The following is a 25,085-nucleotide window of genomic DNA, read 5'->3' on the forward strand; positions in this document are numbered from 1 at the left end:
TACAGCTTTTTATTATGTTTTCAAATGGATAAGTATGAGCTCTTCTACTTTGTTCTTCCTTTAAAAGGTTATTTTCACTGAACTTTGCATTTTTTAAATTAATTTGAAGTCCAGCAGGTTTTTATTTAATTTTCTCTTTTCTAAATAGCAGTGTTTTATATAACTTTGGTACACATTAAATCTAAGAAATTAATGTTGGTATAGTATTCGTAATGGACTTTGTCTTTTTCTGTGTTTTCAAAACACTATCCTTCTTTTCAGTCCAGGATTCAATCAGGATGTCACGTTGAGTTTAATTGTTGTGTCTCTTAATCTACACAACCTGTGATAATTTCTTAGTCTTGTTTTTCAAGTTCCTGGTTGTTAGGAAAATCTCCATCAGGCATTTGTAGAATGTCCCTTATTTCCTTGAGTTCATTTTGTTGAAATGTTTCACATTTATACTTTGTATAGAAGAAGGAAATGAATAAAAAGAGGAAATGAAAACTAAAGATAAAAAGTGTTCTTTTTTGTGTGATGAGCCTTTATATGAGTTTCCTTGCTTAAGAATAACTGTGTTGCTTTGTACTATAATGCTTTGTTTCCAGCTCATGGCATATGAAACAAAATAAAACTCTGAATCTTTTGTATTCTGCATACCTTGCTAGAACATGGCTTTTTTAAATGAATAGATTTTTGAGTAAATGGAGAATAATGATAAAGTATTAATAGAGGATGATTTGATAGCTGAAGTTTTCATGTTGTTTGCATTTCTAACTAACCAGAAAAGATAAAATATGAAAAATGAAGGATGTTTCCGTTTTGATAAAGATCAGACTAAATGGAAAAATATACTAGTTGATTTTAAAAAATATGTCTTTTCATTTATGGAGTTTTATGACATATTTATGCATAGCATACTTGGAATTTTAGCTCTTATGCAGATACAGTAGCATTCCTTTGGAGGAAAAAAAATAGCTTAGAGTACATTGTCCTTTACAAGCGTATTTTCAGAAGAATGTAGTATTCAGGATTCAGGAGCCCTCAGCACATCATGAGAAACAATTTCTTTTCTTTGAAACATAAAGGCATTCTTAGAAAAGCTTGGCCTTTTTATTAAAACAGGACTTTCACTTTAGCAATATTAAATGGAAAAGCTGTGTGCATCTATATGGCAAGTGTAACTTACCTGTATCTTGGAGGGATCCATTGAGGCTGTGCTTGTGAGAACCTCTAGTTCATATCTTCTTTGGTGCTGTGGTGAAAGACTAAAAAGAGATGTCTATAAGGTTTATTGATGATTCTAAGTGAGAATTTAAGTTGCAACGTCTTGAAAGAATTACTTACTAAGGTCCTTCTCAAGATATTTATGGTCTTCTCTCCCACAAAATAATTGAGTGGGACTATAAAAATAGGTAGTATATCCACTAAGGAGACTGAGCAGTCTTGAACCTGGAACCCTTGAAGGGGTTGTTGTCAGTTACTCTCAAGTTGCCTATGACTCCTGGTGATCCTACGAAGAACAATGAATTTTGCCCTGTCCTGTGTTATTATGCCTGAGCCTCGTGTTACAGTCACTGTGGCAATCCAACTTGTTAATCATCTTCTGCTCTTTATCTGATCCTCCTTTCCCGACAACATCTGAAAATAGGTGAGACAAAGTTTGCCAGTCTTACATCTAAGGAGCAACCTGGTTGCACTTACCTCAAGATAATAACAGCTGTTGTCTTGAGTGTTGATTGTAGATCCAAGTAAAATGAAATAATTTCATTAACAACTTAAATCTATCCAGATTTAAAAAATCTATCTCTTTGTCCAATTGGGAGGATGTTTGTTTTCTTAACGTTGCCTTGAACAGTGATGAAAGGATTGTAGAAGCACAGTTCAGATGTATATAGGTTTTGCATGAGCACAGGTAAGTGTTCTGGAATTCCCACTCTTTTCTTTGTTACTTGTAATTAATTTGTTGTTATCCACACAGCTAAAATGTCTTTGCATTATCATTAAAACAGAATATTTTTCTTTTATTCTCTGCTTTCAGCCAAAGTCCATTTGACATCAGCAGTGACTTCCCACATTTCACAGACTCTTTGGAATCCAGCTTGCATTTCTGGCAGTCCTCAGTATACTGTCCTAGCTATTTTTTAAGAAACTTCAGCAAGATTTTACTTACATGTGATATTATTAATGATATTGCACAATAACTTGCACATTTTATAAGATTACCTTTTTTAGGAGTGGGTACAAATATGGTTTTCTTTCAGTCAGTCAGCTCGTAGCTGTCTTCTGTATTTGTTTGCAGAGATCGATGACCATATATAAAGTTGCATCCATTTCCTGAAATACCTCAATTGATAGTCCATAAATCTCTGGAACCTTATTTTTTGCCGATGCCTTTAGTGCAACTTGAATTTCTTTCTTTAGTACTCTTGGTGCTTGATTATATGCATTTTACTGAAGTGATTCACTGTTGACCAACTCTTTTTGGTACAGTGATTCTGTATATTCCTTTCACATTCTTTGATGCTTTCTGTATCGTCCAAAATTTTGCACTTAGAATTATTCAGTCTTGCCACTTGAGGCTTGAATTTGTTCTTCAGTTCTTTCAGCTTGAGAAATGCTGAGCACATTTGTTCCTTTTGATTTTCCAACTCTGACTCCTTGGCATTTCATTACAATACTTTGTCTTCTGGAGCTGCGCTTTGAAATCTTCTGTTTGGTTCCTACCTCGTCATTTCTCTCCCTTGTTTTGGCTTCTTTTCATTCTAAGGCGAGTTTCAGGGTTTCTTTTGACATCGATTTTTATCTTTTCTTTCTTACCTATATTTGTAGTGACCGTTTGCTTTCTTTCATGGATGATGACCTTGACTTTATCCCACAACTCTTCTGGTCTTCAGTCATTAGAGTTTAATGCATCAAATATATTCTTTTTTTTTTAAGTATACTTCTTTTTTTAAAATTTTTTTAAAATTTTATTATTTTGTGTGTGTGTACCATCAAATCAGATCTGACTGGTACAGGAGGAGATTACCCCTCCTTCTCCAGCAGAGCATCTGGTGAATTCAAACCACATACCTCTGGGATTTCAGTGCAGCTTCTTGCCACTAGGCCACCAGAGCTCCCTGCATCAAATATATTCTTAAGATACTTTTAACTTCTGTTGAAATACATTCAAGGTCACGTTTTGGTTCTTGTGGACTTTTTCATTTTCTTCACCTTCAATTTGAGCATATGAGTAGTGGATTATCTGTTCCAGAGTCATCCTCAAGCCTTGTTTTGATTGTTGATTCTAAACTTTTTTAAATGTTTCTTTCTACAGATATAGTCAATTTTATGCTTGTGTAGTCCATTAGGTGAAGTCTATTTGTATGTTTTTTTAAATGTTAAAAAATATATTTGCAATGAATAAATCATTAATTATACAAAATTCTGTCATTTGATCTCCATTTTTATGTCTGTCACCAGAATCTTATTTTCCTACTATTAGGCCTGTTTTCCCAAATTTTGTGTTCTAGTGACAAATAATTGTAAATGTGTCTTGTTGGTATGTTCTATAAATTCTTCATCTTTGGCTTTTATGGCTAGTGTTTATATTTGAATAATTGTTTTGACAGAACTTTCTTATATGTGTATGGATAATGTTGTTGTGTACAATTGAATTGGAATTAACCCATAGTTGACTCTCCAACAGGTTTTCAGAGGAATTACATCGCATGGCAGGAGATTGCCCATCTTTCTCCCACACAGCAGCTGGTGGTTTTGAACTTTGGGTTGATATCGCAACTCCTTACAACCAAACCACTCATTGTATGAATAGTAGCAAATAAGGTGCTTATTGGTTACTTTTGCTGTCCTGCTGAACTCACAAAGAAAACCATCCTAGAACAAAGGGAGACTCCATTACCAATAAGAAAGAGGACCAAGGATGCAACATGCCCTTGGAATCCAAGGTCTCTATGCTGAGTCTTTCCTAGATCCAAAAGATAATTGTAATACAGTTATGAGATTACAATAAGCAGCAGCAAATGTGACAGAGAAATGAGATAGTAATGGGCTTTCTGGCCCCTGGGCCGAGGGGGCTACAGTGAGCATGCGCATAGACTGAGAGGCCCAAGAGCCTTCAGGTAGGAGGTTTCCTGCTTCAGCGGGCTTCCTCAGGACACTTACCAGCAGAGCTAAACGAACAATGCTGTATTTTCCCAAGCAAGGTAGGCTGAAGGAGGAAGTCTCTCCTGAGTTGGCTACAAGGAGCCCAGAATGACTAAAAGGAGCCCACAGCTGCTCTGCAGTGGAAAAGGGACACGTGCTTGGAGAAGTTGCCTACATGCTTCCTCATGCTGATCCAGAGTTGTAGCCTGATGATCCCTTCCCAAGTGCAGCCTGATACTTCCTAATAAACTCTGTAAATATGAGTATGGTCTGTGAGTTCTGTGTGACCACTGCAACAAATTACTGAAATAAGCAGGGAATTAGAAAGAGAGAGAACTGTTACTAGAATTGGTTCAAAAAAGGTTGGAAGATGGAGGTACATTTAATTTCTACCTCATAGGCATTAACCTTGGGTTGATACTGATTCTGTCTCTTTTCCCCTTTGTGTATTTAAATAAGAAGGTCTGATGCTGCTGTGCCTTTTAATTTTTTTTACAAGGAATTAGAAATAAATTTCAGAATTAAAGGTTGGAAAAAGAATTTGTTCAAATAGGATAGAATATACTCACTCACTTCACTGCCATCGAGTTGGTTCTGACCCACAGTCATCCTCTAGCAGATTTCTGAGGCTGGAAATCGTAGTGGGAGGAGACTGTCCAGCTTTCTGGGAGCAGTTGGTGTGTCTGAGCAGAGGGAGATGTTGCCTTTGGGATAGCAGCACAACACCCAACAGAGCTTAACTGGGTATTCTATCTAAAGATAAAAGCAAATTAGAAATTGATGTCAGAAAAAGAACTGTTAGACTCAATAGGGAAAATTTATCCATAGTACATAGTGGATTTTAACCTGAATGTGAGCCAGGAATACTGTTATATTTGACAAGAAAATGGACAATAAGCATCAAGCTGTGAATTTCAAGTAATCTATATATGCCACCTTAGTAATTTGTATATGTTCAGGGAACTTTTCATTTTTGTTAACTACACTAATATATGAATAGAATATAAATAAGAATCAAAATTTATAAGGCAATGGAGAATAGATTCCACAAAGATAAATTAGGAATATTGTAAATTATTCAGCATGTGGAAGAGAGTGCTAAGGGATGGCTTGATATATGGGTTTCAAGCAAATGAAAGGCTTTTTTTCTGAGATGTCCAACATTGATTTACATTTACACAAGGATAAGTGGAACATTGATGGATCTTTCTAGGAGATGGTAGCATAGAAAAAGTCTTTTTTGTTCAAGATTGTTGAATTAAGTGACCCCAGGAAGTCTTTTACAGTAAAATTAATGAATTGTTTGCATAGATAGGAAAAGCAGTGTCATGTGGCAACTTGAAAAATGAATGGCTTTGAAAAATATCCTAGTTCATCCTGAAAGATGGTAATAGCTCTCTGTATGTGAGTTTGCGTGTGTTTTTTTCTATTGAGATTTTTTAAAAACCACAACAAAGCAAATATATGGAAGAGAGCTATAGACTAATCACTGAGAATTAACCAAAAGCAAAACAACTTAGTCTTTAAAGGGGAAAGTAAAATATGCCAACTTTTAAAAGAATCTTGGACACAATTATAATTCTTGATGTATATATCTGTAGGTCTAAGAAACCTAAAAAACCTCCACTATTTCATGTCCTGTGACCATACTGTCAAATAATGCATGGGTGCCCAGGGAATATTTGCTCACTAACTCATTTGAGAACATTGTCCTTTTTTTAGGCTCAGATCTCTGATTTTTCCCATAGGAACATTTACTGTTTCTAGTTGACGTTATTCAGAAGAAAAATAGAAAATGTAGAACTTTGCCATTTTAAAATGAGTAGATAATTATTATTTTATATTTATTTTGCTCTTTTTATTTTGTTACTACACTATACTACAATTGATCTTAGCTAAAACTAATGGTAACTTTTTTCTGTAATGTATTTTACATTACAATAAGAAAATTAGATTTAATTTTTTTTCAGTGGCTCGTGATTTTGGGGTTTTTTTAAGCCTCATTAAAAGGCTTGGTAAATTTTTTGGTAAGTGTTAATGAAGTACAAAATACTATTTTTAAATATATTACCTAGAGTAGAAAATTGCAAGGAAAGATAAGGAGCTTTTCATATTCTTTGTTGGGGAGAGTCTGTGTTGAACATCAGTGAAGTTTGACATTGTACTAACTTCCTGTGTGGAAATTCCTTTTCAGATTTTCTATCCTCAACTCCAAAATTAAAATTAAATTTTTTTTAAATTTACTAGGATATCAGTTTAAAGATTAAGTTATGCCTGATCCAAGCTGTAGTATTTTCAGTTGGTTTCATACATCTGGAAGTTTGAAAATGAATAAGGATGTCAAAAGAAGAATCAATCCCTTTGAATTGTGGTGTTGGAAAAGTGTACTGAATAACCCATTGACTGCCAAAAGAACAAACAAGTTGGTCTTGGAGGAAGTGTATCCAAGATTGCTCCTTAGAGGCAAGGACAGTGAAACTTAATATCACATTCTTTGGGCATGTTGCCAGAAGTAACCTTCCTTGAAGAAAAAATAACAATCATGCTGGTAAAGGCAGAGGGTTAGTGAAAGAGGGTTCCCCTCAACAAGATGATTGACACAGATGTCAAAGGTTTATTGTTCAGAATGTTTGAATAATAGCACTTGACTTGACACCTAGCCATTGATTGTTTATTTTATTGTATTAAGGAGATAGGATTAGTTAGGGATATAAGCCCTGCCCTAATAGAGGCCTTAATATAAGCTCATGGGAGCTAAACACCTGATTTCCAGGTGCACTGGCAACTGCTAGTCTACAACACTTAAAAGTCTCTGCAAAGCGGACCTGCATTCTTGCAGTCGTGTGAGTTGTTCCCCTAACGGATCTTACTGGAAGACCTTCCAGCGAACTACTAATCCCAGAGGACATAGAGGAGTGAGGAAACTGAATAAAGGAGGGACTTGTTGATGTTTGAAACCATGGAGTTATACAGCAAACCACACAGACACCAGTTAACCACCTCTTGTAACTGGTCCACTACTCATCTTACCAGAAGAAATTATGAATACCATATCAGAGACAGTGGGGATGGCTCAGGCCTAGACAAGGTTCAGATCTGTTTGTAGGGTCACTGAGAGCTATAGTTCTTCAGTCTTTTCTCCAGTTTTTTAGGGAGCACTTGTAGCCTGTGGTAAGGAGTTGCGCTGCCAACTGAAAGATACGCAGTTTGAATCCACCAGCTGCTTTGTGGGAGAAGGAGGGGCAGTCGCCTGTCGTACGATTTACCATCTCTGAAAACCCACTGAAGTGTCAGCTATGAGTCGGTTCTAACTCAACAGCACACAACGACAACTACTAGTAATTTTTATATTCATTTATTTTTTTATGTTTAAGTCTCATATGTGCTAATTATTCTCTAACATAGTTTATATTTGGCATACCTGTGGTAATTAAGATTTCTTAGACCTGAAGCCAATGAGAGAAAAGAGGAATCAGTGAACTAACGGAAGAATAAAAAGCAGATCTTTCTGTTGCTGTTGTTAGGTGCAGTTGAATAGGACTCATAGTGACCCTGTGAACAACAGACTTGAACCCTTTGCTGTCCTGTGCCAGCCTCTTCATCTCTAACACACTTGAGCCCTTGTTCCAGTCACTGGGTTAATCCATCTTGTTGGGGGTCTTCCTCTCATTCGATGACTCTCTACCTTTCTAAGTGGTGATATCCCTTCCCAAGGCAGAGCCTCTCCTAGCAACATGTCTGAGAGACAGCTTCGCTGTCTTTGCTTCCAGGGACATTCTGATTGCACTTTCCCCCCGAGACATACCTCTTTGCTATTTTGGCCATCTGTAGGATATTTACTACTCTTCGCCAACATCACAACTGAAAAGACATAAGTTTTTCTGTCATCCTTAGTTATTGTCCAAGGCTCAGATGCATAGCAAGTGATAGGGGAAAAAAATCAGGCACACCTTACTCTTCAAACTGACATCATTGCTCTTCAATATTTTGGAGAGGTCCCTGTCAGTGGACTTGCCCAGTGCAGTAGGTCTCCTGATCTTCCTAGGAAGTGTTAAAATAAAATCTCTACCAGTGTATCTGTTTCGGTTGCCTAATGGTAAGGAGCTGCACATGGTTTGAACCCACCAGTTGCTCTGTGGGAGAAAGGTGGGCAGTCACCATCTCTGAAAACCTGCCAGAGGGTCTGTTATAAGTTGGTTCTGACTTGATAACAGCAACATTACCTCAGAATTGATACTGTGGCATGAATTAAGACATTTGAAATTTTAGTATTGTAGGTTAGTACTTTATAACTGAAAGTATTCTATCATGTTAATTTTTAGTTGGTTTTTTTTTTTTTAATTGAAAAACAGTTGGCCATTTCCTACATTGTTTGTCAAAGCATTTGTGGAAGAAAATGAATTTTTGTCATATTTGTTGTGAGTTCTCTAATAAATTTTAAAATAATGTCCAAAACATTATAAAGGTAACTGAATGATTTTAAATTAACTTTAGGATTAGTTATTGTGGGAGCCAAAACAGAAACATTTTATTCACTAGATATATCCTTCCCCACTAATTTAAACTGAATTATAAAAAAAATGATGTGGTGAAGGCATCTGACTGACCCCTCTAACTTCATGAGAGGGAGAGAGAATTGCCATCCACATTCGTCCAAGGCTGACTCCTGTGAAGCAGGACATACCTCAAACATACCTTCTATATCTAAGGTTTCTTTTTTCACCATTCTGACACTTGCTAATTCTCCTACAGCACTCTTTACTTCTCTCCTGAAAACAACAATTCATTGTAAGGGCCACACAGAGCTCACAGACAGTATTCTCTATTATGGGGCCTATTTGGGGAAGTACCAGGTGTCATCAGTATCAGGAATGATATTGTTCAGGAAAGCCTCTTAGCCCTCCTGGCAGCCAGGCCTCTCTTCGGCTTTTGCCCTTGGGCCACTTGTTCTGCTGCTGGCTCTCTGCTGCTGCTGGTTCTCGCTGTCTTCCACTCTGTCTGGTGTTCTAGCTCTCTGCCTTATGAACCTGGGTGCAGAAGTTTTAGGTGCAGGAATCTTCAGTCCAAAGAATATGTTCTGGTCCTGTCTTCTTGGCTGTCAGGTCTCTTCCCCCATCTGAGATTGCTCACGTTAAGACTCGTGGGATGAGAAGACTGACCGGTGTTCTCAGTCAGATTTTATACATTTTACTTGTCACGTCTCCTTAAGCACTTTCTATCTGTGATAGGCTCTGGCTGTGAGGCATTCTTTCAGTAACCTAGACACCTATGAAGAGCACTGGCCAAGTAGTTTATAGAATGCCCTTCAATACGGATATGGTTTTGCCTGAAGTTTTCTCTCGATTTTATTGAGGTTGCAAACTTTTGGTAAGATACTATAGAAATGATTGTTTCTCTGTGTGTCATATCATGGACTCCTTGATATCCGTGTGCATACACATATATATGCGCGCGCGCGCACACACACACACACACACACACACACACACACGTTGTTGTTGTTGTTGATTGCCTTCGAGTTGAGCATGAGTCATAGTGACCCTATGAACAAAAGGCCTGAAGTCCCTCTACAACTATTGATATTTATCAAAGTTCATAGAGTTTCCAGAGGAAAGCTGTTTAGGAAGTGGATGCCACTCCTGCTTCCAAACCCATCACAGAACGTAATTGGTTGTGTCGTCTATGATTCATAACAACCCTATGTACAACAGCTCTGAGCCCTTCCCTGTCCTGAACCAGTCTCACTAATTCTGACACACCAACCCCCATCACCCCAGATACTGTAACAATTTATCTCATCAAGAGTCTCCCTCTCCTGTGCTGTCTGTCCACCCTTCCGAGCATGATGTCCTTCTCCAAGGACCGATCTCTCCTGGCCATGTGCCCAAAGTAAGTGAGGCAAAGCTTCAAAATCCTAGCCTCCAAGGAGAGACGTGGTTTCACCCTCTCCGAGACAGACCTATTTGTTTTCTTTGTGGTCCATGGTATATTCAAGACTCTTCTCCAGCACCAGAACTCGAAGGCATCTATTCTTCTTCTGTCACCCTTAGTCATTTTCCAATTTTCTGAAGCATAACAAGTAATTGAGGAAACCATGGCCTGGATTAAGTGCACCTTTGTATCTAGACTGACGTTGTTGCTCTTCAGCACTCTCCAGAAGTCCGTGACAGCAGATTTTCCCAAAGCAATTAGTCTTTTGACTTCCTGACTGCTGGTGTTAAGATTGTTGATTGTGGATCCAAGCAAGCTGTAATTACTAACAACCTCAGTCTCGTCTCTATCTATTACGGTGCTGCCAATTGACCCAGTGGTGAGAATCTTTGTCTTCTTGATGTTGAGTTTCAATCTATATTGAAGACGACAGTCCTTGACCTTTTCTAGCAAGTGTTTCAGGTCTTTTTCAGTTTCAGCAAGCAAGGTTGTGTCATCTGCATAACATAGGTTATTGATGAGTCTCCCTCCAGTCTTGATGCCACACTGCTTATCATAAAGCCCTGCTTCCCAAATGATCTGTTCTGCATACAGATTGAAAAAGTAGGGGAAGAGGATACATCCCTGACGTACTCCTTTCATGATTTTGAACCATGCAGTTTTCCCTTGCTCTGTTCTGAGGACTGCTTCTTGGTCCAAGTATAGGTTTTGTATAAGCATGATCAAGTGTTCTGAGATTCCCATTTTCCTCAAGGTTAGTCACAATTTATTGTGATCCACACAGTCAAATGCTTTTGCATATCAGTGAAATACAGATATACATTCTTCTAGTACTCTCTGCATTCTGCCAAGATCCAATTGTCATTGGCAATAATGTCGCTAGTGCCACAACCTCATCTAAACTCAGCCTGTGTTTCTAGTGGTTCTCTGTCAGTGTGTACACACACACACACACACACACACACATTTACTGATGCCTTTTTTTTTACATTTTTTAAAATTAATTTTAATACGTTTACACAGACTTAGGGTTTCCAGTCATTCATTGTTGCACTTTGCTCCCTACTCCCCCCGAAAAGAAAGAAAAAACTCTTCCATTGTTATGCAGTACCTCCCCCCCAAGTCCACTCCACTATGCAGCCTTCACTCTGAACTTCTGTAATGACAAGAAGTCCAGAGTGATTGATAGAGATATCTATCTATCTATCTATCTATCTATCTATCTATCTATCTATCATCTATCTATCTATCTATCTTTACTTATAATAACCTTGATCATCTGTTTTAAGGGAATGTCTGTTAGTTTTCTTTATTGTAATTGCCAGAAGAGTGAACACTCTTTGCAGATGTAAAAGTCACTGTGGTCTGGTCAGTTCCGACTTACCAGCCCTCCTCTACGTCTCTCAGGTTGTAAAACACAGTGGGAGGAGATTATCTGCCTTTTGCCCTCAGAGTTGCTGATGGATTCCAAGTAAGAATCAAGTGCACCTATTCCATATTACCTACAAATTCTTGGAGACACACTTAGTGATTGATCTCCCAGGGACACTTGCAGATGTCAGACCACCTATTCCATATTACCTACAAATTCTTGGAGACACACTTAGTGATTGATCTCCCAGGGACACTTGCAGATGTCAGACCTCACGACTACTTTAGTAGATCCTCGGCATTAAAAGGCTGTATTAATATACTTGTTCATGTTAACTATGCTAATAGGCTACAAAGAAGCCATGCATGTCTCTTGATTGGACTGTAAAAAAAAAGTGTTGCCTTTTGTGCTTAACACAGCTTGTTAATTTTATAGTCTCCTCAAGAGCATAATAATTGCAAATAGGTATTCTCATCATAACAGCATAACAAGGAAAGATTGGAGGAGGCAGGGAAGGTTGTTTAATGACAAATAATTTTTGAAATATACTCCAGAAACTAAAGTTGTAAAAGATTGATTTTATTTAAGGTAGTGCCCTCTTAAGTTTTAGGGGACTCTGGCATTGTGGAATATGTCTCTGCAATTTTTTTGTTGGTTGACCACAAGTCTTTGTCATATAGTCTGTTTTTGTTTCATTGTTCTGGCTTCCTTATATCAGTCTAAAGATTACCCCTTCTGCCCAGGATGGTAGGGGTCTCATTCGTGGGCTTAGTAATGTACTGTCATTGACTGGGTTGCCATACTTCTCCAATGATGTGATATATATAATGATCTCCCATAATCTGATCAGCCAAACCGTGATAAAAGGATCACTGGTGGGTTACAGCACCCTTAATTCCTTTATAGCCCTGATCCCCTGTATGGGGAAGACTGTGACAGTTTTTATTTTACAAGAGATCTAAAGCGGGAAAAGACAACAGAGAGGGGGGAAACATCAGTACCACCAAAAATCAAAGGTCAGGAGCAGAGCACGACCTATGGAGCCAAGTTCCTACTCTGGTAAACTCTTGGAACCAGAAGACACAGAAAGAAAGCCTTTCCTTAGAGCTGTCACTCTAAATTGGAACTTCTAGGGAAGTCTAGTGGCCATGTCCATAGGAAGTTGCACTGCTACCCAAAGGTCAAGCTTCTAGTGGTTCACCTCCACCTGCTATTATAAGAGGGAAAGATTGGCAGTCTCCTCCATGTGATTTACACTTTCTAAAATCAAATGCTTAAAAGCTGGATTATATGAAGAAAAATGTGGCATTAGGATTGGAGGAGGACTCGTCAACAATTTGTGTTCTATAGATTACATAACCCTGCTTGCTGCAAGTGAATTGGACTTGAAACAGTTGCTGCAGAAGATCAAGGATTATAGCCTTCAATGTGGATTACACCCAACATCAAGAAAGCAAAATTCCTCGCCATGACCAGTTGGGTAACATCATGATAGAAGGAGAAAAGGTTGAAGTTGTTAGCAATTTCATCTTCCTTGGATCCACAGTCAATACCCTTGGTACCAGCATTCAAGAAATCAAAAGACCCATTGTATTGGGGAAAATGCTGTCTAGGACCTCGCCAAAGTACTAAAGTCAACGAAGTCAGTTTAAAGACTCATGTGGACCTGATCCAGGCCATGAGGTTTTCAGTTACTTGCTAGGCATCTGAAAGTTGAACAATGATTGAGGATGATGGAAGAAGAATCAATGCCTTTGGTTTATGGTAGTATTGGAGAAGAGTACTGAATACCCCATGGATGCCAAAAGAACAAATTTGTCTTGGAGAAAGTGCAACTAGGGTGCTCCTTAGAGGCAAGAATGGTAAACCTTTGTCTCATGTACTTGGGGCATGTTAGGGAGGATAGTCCTTGGGAAAAAGCATCATGCTTGGAAAGGTGGAAGTTTGTTGAAAGAGAGGAAGACCCTTAAGAAGATGGACTGGCACAGAGACTGTATTAAAGGGGCTCACGTATATCAGAGATGAGGAGATGGCACAGAAAAGGCCAATTGTTCATTGGGTTGCTGTCAGTCATGGTTGACTTGATGACACTTAACAACAAAACAGAACCCAATGGAGTCAGTTAGAATTGATTCTGACTCAACAGCAGTGAGAGAAAAAGAGAAGAGAAAAAGATTCTGCTGGTGAAAGCCATTATTTGTGGTATCACTTTGGTCTAGATAAGTAAGACATATGCTGTACATAAAAACCAGGGACAAGAAGAAATAAACCCAGTTATTGAGGACTTCCATGCATCAAGTATTTTAATACAAAATCCTTTCTAAAACAATGTGTTCAATTCTTGAACATTCAAAATTCCATTTTTCATTTTCTCATTACTCTTACAAGAACTCGAACAATGGAGTAAAGGCTATGGGATTTGTGTTCCTCAGATGTTGCTCTGGTAGAATAGGGAGAGGATAAGGAAAGGTTTGAATTCTCCACATATCTCTTTCACATGTGCCTGCATGGTGCCGTAGACTAAATACTGTATTGTTCCTTCTTTAGAGAAATAAGCACAAGTCACCAAGAAATGGAAGGTGAAGATCTCTGTTCACAGAGGTGCATGAGAATCAAGATTGCTTTGAAATAGACTTTGGTGCCTTAAGATTTACTGCTATAATTTACCTTTTGAAGATTTTTTTTCTTCTTCTCTGTGCTCTTTCCACCCCTTTTTTATTGAAATGAATACAGTTTATCTCAGAGTTAAACATTAGTGATAGATATTTCTGTTTTTTAAAATACCATAGTAAATACATTTATTAAAAATAAGTATAATGCAAACTTATTTTAGTATCATATCTTTTGCTTTTTTCATGGCCAGATATTTATAAACTACTGGGAAGGAAGAGTGTAAATGCTGGGAAAAGGGAACTAACTGAGAGACATATTGTTTATTTTGTTGACAAAAAGTATAGAAAATTTCTCAATCCAAATATATTGTGCCTATTTTCAAAGGCTTCTGTGCTCACCACAGTATCACCAGTGCAGTTATATCTGTCTTGATAATGAAGAAATGAAATTCGGCTTTTAAAAGTGAAAATAGTTTCTCTATTGTGGATTATAATTGGCTATTCTGATAACTGGAAACATTCTCCATGCAAAAAAAAAGTTCTTATTTTACTATAAAGTTAAGGAAAGATGTCTTTTCAAAGATAAGAACAAAAGGAATGGGAAAAGAATTTTAACTTTCAGAAACCTTTTTAAGAATCTAGTTTTGGCAAACTGCAGCTGTATACACATTTTGTTTTATTACAAGAAATCTTTTTCTTCTTCTTCCAGAGTAAGTGAGGAAAAAGAAGTGACAGAAGAGCGACTCAAATCTGAACAAGAATCATTCGAGAAGAAGATCAGACAGTTGGAAGAACAGAATGAACTTATCATCAAAGAAAGGGAAGATATCCTTTTTGAAAGTCCTTTTTTTTTTCTTTAACGTGCAGAAAGTTTGACTCTTCCGTAGAGAAAATGTAAACTCCAGAGAAATAATTGTTCTAATTTATAAGGGAATCAATCTGCGTGTGCTGCCATTTCTAGGCAATCAGGACGACACTTAACAGCGTGTGCGGCTGCTTCCTTTGTGCTTGGTGTGGACGGCCAGCTGTTCTGCGGCTGCTATTATGCTGGGAAGCACATATTTGTCAACTCAAAAAGACAATACGAAATTTGAGCATTAAAATGTAGTGTTGGAACTTTATTAAATTCTGTTCCACTACTGTAATTGATCCTGAAACCTTTTCATGTTTGGCATTCTTTCCAGCTCAGACTTTAACAGTTTGAAGGAGTTCTACTCTGGAGTCACTAATAAGAACTAGAGAGTTGTCTGTGTGTGTGTTACATTGTCGATTAAAGCACAACATGACATTAGGTCTTTTAACGTAAGAGTTGTAATGTTGAGTAGGTGCGCTAAAAGAAGTATATTTTTGAAATTTCTTTTGAATGGACAGATTTCATTGTCTCTGAATGTTTTGTGTAGTGACACTGATACGGTATTCACTGCCTGTGACATTAGGGGGAAGATTCTCCCAACTGGCTATAAATGTTTAGAGAAATCATTCCATTTAATATCATCACTAAGTTTGTTGTTAATGATTATTTCAAAGATCCTACAAATGTAAAAAAAAAATCGTGTTCTGACAATAACTTTACCTTTGTGAATATCAAGTAGATGGAAGCATATGGTAAAATTAACCAGCTTGAAAAAAACCTAACCATAAAAAATGAGTTCAGAAGTTTCAGCTCTTGACAGTTCATGAGGGAGGTCTCTAGTTCAGGTTTGGTTAACGTATTTAGCTGATATCCAAAAGGTCAGTGATTCAAACCTACTAGATGCTTCGTGGGGTAGTGTTGAAGTCTGTTTAAAAGATTTGCCACTTTGGAAACCCTCTGTATGGTCTACTCTGACCTGTAGCGTTGCTGTGAGTCAGAATCACTACACGAGTGGGTTTGGGGGACTGTCTGAGGGAGCCAGTGCTGCCAAGAACAGAGAATGTGGGAGGATGATGGGCAGTCTCCTCTCATGATTTATTATCTTGGAAAAGCCTCCGGAAGTTCAGCTGAGAGCTGGTTCCGACCTGATGGCAATGGGAGAGTGAATGAGTCAGAAAATTGAATGGATAGGCTTTAATGACAACTGTGCACTATTTAACTTTTTCCCCTTCTCTGCACTTTCTGCCTTGATTGCCCTAGATGGTCTACCTAGGCTCTTTTTCAGCATGTCATTCTTTCTACTCTTTTTCTCTCTAAACTGAATTAATTCTGTATGGTCAGAACTCACCAACAAACTGTATCCAGCGGGTTTTGGTTTTTCTTGCCACACAGAGTTAATAATTTGGGCCACTCTTTCAAAAGATAGGATAAGAATCCTTTCACTTGTAACAAAAAAAAAATCTCAATTTCTAAAAAACCCCTCATTTGCCAGTGGTTCTTTAGAGGCTGTAAATTGAATGAGAGAAGATTACGTATCTTTCTCCCTCAGACCATTGGTGGATTCGAATGTGCAGAGAGGTCCCATCTTGTTAGCAGTCCAGCTCCCTATGAGCCCTCCTACCTACGTACTATTTTCCTCACATAAAAGAACTCTGAAAATAAATGGCACCTGAAACTGGTTCTTTCATCTCGAGTTTTTTAGGCTTAACATCTCTGTAGTACTCTTAAGGTTTTCTAGTGGCTGTAAAATTGTCACTCCATCTTCAGACATCACGACTGCATTAGGCAGAAAGGAAGGAGAAAGGATTGTGAAGTTGTGAGTCCCTAACTTTGTGGAAAAGAAAAAAAAAATCCAATTCTTCTGCATCAAGCTATCAAATCTGATGTCGATTTATTATCAATTCTGTTCCACTCTTGTTTCACTTCTATTCTGGCACCTTCTATGTAAAGGCAGCATATCTTTCTCTGACCTCACAAGTTAAAGGGCATACATAGTCTTGTAGATTGCCAACCTTGCCCAAGGCCTCCTATCTCAAGCTGAGAGTCAGGATACCAGTGTTAGGCTCATTGGTTCTTAGAGCTCTCTCTTCTAGCTCTCACTACTCTCCCAGTTTGATAATTTGCTACAGCAATTTACAGAATTCTAGAAAATGCTATAGTTAATAGCCTTTTTATAATCAAATGAAGAGACACATGGATGGAATTCTTAATTTGGAGTTTCCACACCCCAAAAAAGACACATGCTACCCTTCCAGTGTGTTTATACATTTCATCTGTCAGGAAGCCCATGGGATGTTAATTAATTGTCCAGAGCTTTTATTGAAGTATCTCATAATATAATTAATCTCTGATACCGTTTCTCTGGGGTCAGTAGTTAGCATGTAGGGTTGATACAGTGGATAATGGTAGGTTTTTCTGGCTTTGTCATCTCTTATCCAATGTGAGTCATAAATGCTTAGATGTGGACTGGAGTCCTCATCAAAGACACTTCAGTCGTTGGGGAAAGTCCAAGGTTTTAGAGGTTTTCTCTCAATAACCAAGAACAAAGACCAAATTCTTTGGATAATGTTAACCTGATACTCTCCTTTTCTTTAAATAAAGTAAAAATTTTCTTGAAACTACCTCCTGTAGTTTTTCTCTTGAAACTACATCCTGTAGTATTTACTGCCCTGAAGTGTATTATATGGCCGCCTTGACCTGAGAAAATTAATGTTTAGTGTGTTCAAATTTTTATATTGGAGGCAAACAAGAGAGAAGTGAAATGAGAATGGAGTCAGAAGCTAACTGTCTGTCCTGCAGGATTAGAGGAGATAGAATTAACGTTTTATATAGGGAAGAAGTGGTGAGACTTTGACTTTCCTTGGGTTAAATAGGTGAAATTTGAGGCGAGTTACATAAGAGAGAAGTAGATTATTTAGAAATCTTAGCAACTTTTAGAGTGTGATTAATAGTGGCATTATTTGTCTCGTCATCTGCTTAGCAAAAGTATGTGACTCATAGGAAAAAGAAGATCGTTTTGCTGGACTCTTAAATTTGGCATCCTGAAGTAGAAAACTCAGTATTTATTTGATCTTTTTAAAATTTCTCTTTGAAAGGCTAAATGTTAAGATTCCCCAACTAATGTTTTTTTTTTTTAACATTTCCCTTGTGATTTAGCATAGGAGTCAGCAAACTACTGTTTGTGGGTCCCATCCAGTGATGCCTGCTCATTTCTATATTGTTTATGGCTGCTTTTGTGGGTAGTTGCAACAAAAAGTCCATATCTCATGTACCCTAAACTACAAATTGTCTGTTCCGTGACAAAAAATTGTTGATCCCTGATCCAGCTCATAACTAAAAAGGAAAGGAAAGTGCATGCAGATAAAATCAGTAGTTTAGACAGTGGCACAGCAAGATACATTTTACATTATGGTTGAGAGAGTTTGACTTGAGCATATATTCCTATTGTGAGTGAAGATTAAAGTAAATGTTACACCATTATAAAAAATTGAAAAGATGTAGTTGGTATAATTGGCTTTTTTTCTCTTCTGTACATCTGTGACTCATCATCCTTATTATTATTTTTAAAGATATTTTTAGTAACCAAATGCTAGAAGGTATCTCCAGGACTTTATCATCAAAGGGGAGAGAAAGGAATATATGATTTTTTAAAATGACACCCATGGATTTTATTTCAAGTAGGTCCCACAGGTACAAATCTAATTTTCCAGAATAAACCTGTCAAAGGTTAATATAGATGATCTTACAGTACATAAAATTCTATAAACTTAGAAACATAAAAGAAGGGCATAATTGAAAACAATATAATTTTAACTACTGCTACATTTATCTATCATACATGACTGATCCAAACTCCTTCATATACAGGAAATTGGATACTTTTAGATCATTATAAAGTCTTTTTCAGTCCAAGGAGCAATATTCATGAATTCTGATTTTTGATACTTCAGAGATGTCCTAAGTTTATAGATTTTTTTTTTGGTTTTAAAATTCTAATAACATGATATATTGATTACTTATACAATCACACATGAGTGCCTTTGTAAAAAGAAAGAAAAAAGATAATTGCATGCTTGTGTTAGGATTAGGCTTTTGAAGGAGTTGTTCTTACAGTAAATAGAGAATTTATTATTAACACTTAAGAATTCTCAGTAATTTTCAATCTTTGAACAAAGAAAACCTATTTTCTGGGAACTTAACTATATAAATGAATATTCCATTTACCAAACCAAACAGTCTAATGCTCTTAGTCAAGGGAGCTCCGGTGGCTTAGTCTTCAGAGAATTGCAGTTCAAGCCCAAAGAACATTTCTCTCTGGTGGTTCGAATCTCCCAGCAGCTCCATGTGAAAAAGACGCATGGTCTCTTCCCATGTGATTCACAGCCTCAGAAGTTCAGTGATTTTTTTTTACTTGATTAGATGTGAAAGGAGAACTAAATCTGAAATTTAAGGAGAAATTTTTGTCCAATATGAAACATGTTAAGATCTATAAGATCCAGAGGATATAACCATTAGAAACGTTTTTAATACTTACAGCTGACTTTATTTCCAGAGCATTCACAGGAAATTGGATGATCTCAAATCAAGATAGTATCAAAAGTTGCAAAAAGAAAATATAGTCTAATGATTGATGTTTCTAACTGATGTAGCAAAAGAAGCAAAATGTTGAAAAAAGCATGGTGAGTTTTAAAACCAAAATCCTAGTTTTAGCACTAATGATCTCTCTGACTTAGAAAAGTCACTAAACTTCTGAGTCTTCTCCTCCCCACTAATAATATGTGGATAATTAATGCTTTCATTACAGACCTCAGAATTTGATGGGGTTTTTTTTCACATTTTACATTTGAAGAGGTTAGCAATGTTTCCTATTTAGTACATACAGAATAAAAGCAATCTCATCTTTACTGTTACTACAGATGAAGGATGAGATGAGTAGTTCTTTTGATGTTCATTTCTCTTTCTTCACTGTAGTTTTGATGATTTTTGTTAAATTGTGCAAGTACTTAAAGTAATGTGGGAGCCTGTGTAAGAGAGTTCAATTAATCTGTTCTCTGCGTTTTCATTAATTTCTGTAAAAGAAGAACCCTTTTCTCTATACCACTTGAACTTGTGTGCTCAACGGGAGGAAACCAAGTTTTTCTTTCCTCTCCAAGAAGCCAGACTGATGGAGTTTATTTTGTCCCTTCTGCTGTATTTTCATTATCTCTGTAATTGAGAATTAGTAAAGTGAAGTATTCTAGAGGTACTTACAGCTCACATCCTAAATCCATCTCATGGCTCATCATTTTAGAGAATATGCATAGAATTATATCTAGTTATTAAGAAGAAATCACTGGTTCTGAATAATAGTAATACTTCAAAGGTATTCAGAGTTCTCCTTTTAACTGTGTATCTCTCCTATCAGTGCCAGACTTCTGAGATGTCCCATCATCTGTTAGGCTTCTTAATCATGGCAACTGTGTTGGTTTCTTAGGGCTCCCGTAACAAATGTCTCAAACTGCATAGCTCACAAAACTAGAATTTTATTATCTCATAGTTTGATGCCAGAAATCCAAATCTACATGTCAGCCATGCGTGCTGTAGAAGATCTTCATGTTTTTCTGGGCTTCTGTTACTTCCCAGCAGTTTCCCTTGTCTCCTAGAGAGGTCTTAACCTGGTGGTGGTCCTTCTTTGGTCTGGTCAGTATCCTTTCTCTTTTATAGAGACACCACATAGATTAGATTAGCACCTCCCCTACAACAACAACTACTCTAGAATAACCTTGCATGATCTTAGAGTCTTCAAAGACTCTATTTCTAAATAAGGTTACCTGTAGAAATTATAGGGGCAAAGACTTCAGCGTAACTTTCTGGGGGATACAATTAAATCTTTAAGTGATAGAAACTTGGACATTCTAGCATAAATCTGGAGTGAAATGGTAGAGGTTAGGAAAGTAGAAATATATTTTATGAGAAAAGAGAAAGGAATACATTTTTAAGAGAAGGGGTTTCATCATTTCAGTTACTCTTTTCTGATCTCTTGTAAGAGACAGACAGGGATTATCTAGTCTTATAAGCTGTTTTCCTTTTTTCTGATACTGCAGATCACGGGGGATTAGCTCCCCCTTTGTGTTAGAAGCACTTTCCCCTATGGACTAGGAGTGAGAAGGCTCTCTGTGGATTTGATTTGCCTATGAGCATACTTCTTTGGTAAATAGATTTTTAAACTCATTATGTATTTTTAAAATTGGGTGTTTGTCATTTTTGGTTAATGGAATTCTTTGTACATTCTAGACAATAAAACCATGTCAGCTTGATGGTTCCCAAATATGTTCTATCATTCTTCAGCTGTCTCTTCACTTTTTTGATGCACAAACTTATTTTTATGAATTCTAATTTACCTATGTTTCTTTTAATGCTTGAGTTATTAGTGCCATGGCTAAGGATCCCTTGTTAAAAACTTTGTCTTGAAGTTTTGCTTCTTTCTTTTCTTATTTTGATTGTTAAGTGCTATCGAGTCAGAACTAACTTATAGCTGACCCTCCAGAGGTTGTAAAGTACACAAGAAAAGGGTTATATTTAGTTATTGATCTGTTTTGAGTTAATTTTCACATATGATTTGATATATGGGTTTAACTGTATTCCTTTACTTGTGTGGATCTGATTTTCTTAGCAACATTTACTAAAGAGACTGTTATTTTTTTCTAATGATTAAACTTAGCACCATTAATATACTTAGCACCATCTAATGTAATTTGGTTATAGATGCTTGGGGTTATTTTCACTGGTTCGTATGCCTGTTCTAATTTCAGTACCACACTGTTTCAGTTATTGTTATTTATAGTACATTTCTAAATTGGAAAGCATGAATCATATTGGTCTTTTGTAAACTTATTTTGGCTACTTGAGGTTCCTTGTAATTCCATATGAATTTGAACATTGATATTTTCATGTCTGCAAAAAAATCTTTTGAAATTTTATTAGCAATAGTGCTAAATACGTAAGTCATGCTACATATTCATTGATATCATATTGATTAATATTGATATCTTATTATTTAGTTTTCCAATTCATAAATAAGGAACGCCTTTCCATTTATTTAGGTCTTCTTTTATTTTTCCCAGCAATATTTTCTAGTTTTCAGTGTACACGTCTTTTACAGCTGGGTTAGATTTAGACATGGGTATTTTATTCCTTTATGTTCTGCTATGCATGCATTCACTTGAATTCTGTAAAAAGAACAAGAACAAGGTGGAATCAGCCACATCTGACCTGTAGCAACTCCACAAAAGGGAACTGCCCCTGTCAACAACATCAGCAACACAAAATCAGCTCCCAAGAGGTCAGACATGTCCCCCAAGCTACTGCATCTCTTTTTGTTTGTCCCAACGCCAATCTCATTGTTCTACTGTGTCTGAAATCTGTTGGAATAGCTCAGAGATCACACAGAACCATATTAGGGAAGTCAAAAGGCTATATTTCAAGTTGGCAGCAAGATAAGAGTCACTCAGTCAGGACAGCTTCCGGAATGTGCTCACAGGTACCTCAACCTTGCGCCTAGAGGCTTTAGGCCAGTGTTACAGAGCTCTCAGTCCTGCCAGTTTTGACTCTTCTTCCCCACACTGCTTGTCTTTGCTCCGCTTCTGTGGAGTAGCAGTACCAAGGTCATTTTCACCTCATGTCGTGTCTCTGGTTTTCTGCTGCTATGGCAACTGCTCCCATAGGCCCTGGTCTGGCTAGCATTCTCTTGTTTCTTATTTTCTGCTGATGAATTTCTCAAAATCTGCCACTAAATATCCTCACTTTGGTGGGAAGACTAGCCAATCCCCTTGTGAATAGGCTAATACACACTATTTTTATACTACTGCTCATCCACATGGCCAAGTCAAACTTAATGGCAAGTAAAGCCATTTTGAACAATAAGCCCTAACACCACAAATTCCGTCTCAGAGTGTTCTTTATTAGTATATAGGAGCACTAACAATCTGTGCCAATTTTATTCCCTGAAACTTAGTTTCTTAGCTCTTGTACCATCTGCAACAGTACTAGTTTTCATTCCTTTATTCAGAATCATGCTAGCTGAGAAAATAAATAGTTGAACTTCTTTTTAATATTTAGATCAATGAAAAGTATCAATAGTTGGATACTTTTCTTTTTCTTGCTCATTTCCCCTTTCTAGAATGTCTACTACAGCTTTGAATAGCAGCAGTGAAAAGGGGCGGCCATGTCTTATTCCTAATCTTAAATGGAAAGTTTTAGTCCTTTTCTCGAAATAATTTGATGTTGTTGTTGTTGTTAATGTGCCATTGAGTCGCTTGTGACTCATAGAGACCCTATGTACAACAGCTCTAAACTCTGTTCTGTCCTGTGCCAATCTCATTGTCTCCGACACACTCATCCTGATTACCCTAGTCACCGAATCAATCTATCTCCTAGAGGGCCTTCCCCTCCTGCGCCTGCCCTCCACTCTCCCAAGCATGATGTCCTTCTCCAAGGACCTGTCCCTCCTTACAACATGTCCAAAGCATGTCAGACGAAGCCTCAGAATCCTTGCCTCCAAGGAGCATCATGGTTTAACCCCCTCCAGGATGAATCTGTTTGTTTTCTTAGCAGTCCATGGTACCCTCAATACTCTTCTCCAACATCAAAGCTCAAAGGCATCAATTCTCCTTCTGTCCAGCTCTCTGACACATAACAAGTGATTGCAAAGACCATGGCCTGTATCAGACGCACTTTAGACTCCAGAGAGACACCGTTCCTCTTCAGTACTTTAGAGAGGTCCTTAACGGCAGACTTTCCCATGGCAATACATCTTTTAATTTCCTGGCTGCTGGTGCCAAGAGTGTTGATTGTGGAGCCAAGCAGACTAAAGCTGTGATCAATCTCAATCTCTTCACCATCCATCCTGATGCTGCCAATTGGTCCAGTGGTGAGAATCTTTGTCTTCTTGACATTGAGCCTTAATCCATATTGGAGGCTGCAGTCCTTGACCCTCTGCAGCGAGCTCTTCAGGTCCTTCTCAATTTCAGCAAGCAGGGTTGTGTCATCTGCATAACGCAGATTGTTGATAGATCTTCCACCAATCCTGATGCTGCATTTCTCCTCATGGAGCCCAGCCTCCCGGATCATCTGTTCTGCATACAGGTTGAAAAGGTATGGAGACAGGACACATCCCAGGCGTATGCCCTTCCCAATTTTCAACCGTGCAGTGCTTCCTTGCTCTGTTCTGATGGCTGCCTCTTGGTTCAAGTATAGGTTTCGCATTAGCACAATCAAGTGTTCTGGGATTCTGTGAGTTTTTTTTTTATGTCAAGGAATCTCCTCAATTCTAGTTTGTTGTTTTTTTGTTTTGTTTTTGACATTAAGAACTTTCTTTTATTGTTGTTGAGTATACACACAAGAAAGCCTACACAAACTCAACAGCTTCTACAAGGACCATTTAATGACACTGAGTACATTCTACCTTGCATAACCATTCTTGTCTTCATTCGCTGATTTGTTCTTCCCTCACTGCTCCCAAAGGTTCCTGGCTAAACTTCTGAGCTGCTGTTGTCAATTTGATTCCATAGAGATGACTCTAAAAGACTACAGTGTTCAGGGTAGACATTTTTCACCATTGTTGTGTGCCAGCAAGTTGACTACAACTCAGAGGGAAGCTGTGATCAACAGATCTGAACCCTGTCCTTTCCTGCACCATCCTTTTGATCTTTGATATGGTCCAACTCATTGTGGATTTTGTCAAGTGCCTTTTTTAGCACCAATTAAGATTATCATGTGTTTCGGTTTCTTTGTCCACATTGATAATAATTATTGTGCAGGAGAGTTCACCATGCTGGCATTTTTTTTCTTGATCTTTAAAGGGTTATTCTGTCATCTTTTCTTCAGATAAACCCATTTGCCATGTTATTGTTGTATATCATTGAGTCTGAACCGACCCATAGCTGACCCTCTAGTGGGTTTCCAGAGGCAGTTAATCGCATGGGAGGAGATTGCCCATCCTTCTCCAGCGTAGCAACTGGTAGCCTCAAAGCACTGGCCTTTGGGATTGCAGCACAGTTTCTTGCCAGTAGGCCACCAGAGCTCCTCATATGCCATATTACAAGTTGTTATTTGTATTTGAAAACTATACTGACCTTTACATATGAATAGGTCAATGATTAAGAGGTTAATACTCTCGATTATGTTAAAAAAGAAATAGTATTTCTTTTTT

The 25,085-nt window shown here is 37.6% G+C and overlaps 1 protein-coding gene across 1 annotated transcript in view; it reads left to right on the plus strand.

The window, feature by feature from the left end:
• Positions 1-25,085, plus strand: part of KIAA1328 (KIAA1328 ortholog) — a gene marked incomplete at its 5' end in the record, with an annotated part of 284,451 nt that overhangs the window by 6,709 nt on the left and 252,657 nt on the right. Inside the window, one exon of the mRNA XM_006889196.1 lies at positions 14,753-14,868. Within this exon, the coding sequence (XP_006889258.1) occupies positions 14,753-14,868 (116 nt within the window). The remainder of the gene's footprint in view (positions 1-14,752; positions 14,869-25,085) is intronic.

The sequence above is a fragment of the Elephantulus edwardii genome, unplaced genomic scaffold (assembly GCF_000299155.1).
Source record: "Elephantulus edwardii isolate Elephantulus edwardi_28Jun2011 unplaced genomic scaffold, EleEdw1.0 scaffold00076, whole genome shotgun sequence".
NCBI classification, from domain to species: domain Eukaryota; kingdom Metazoa; phylum Chordata; class Mammalia; order Macroscelidea; family Macroscelididae; genus Elephantulus; species Elephantulus edwardii.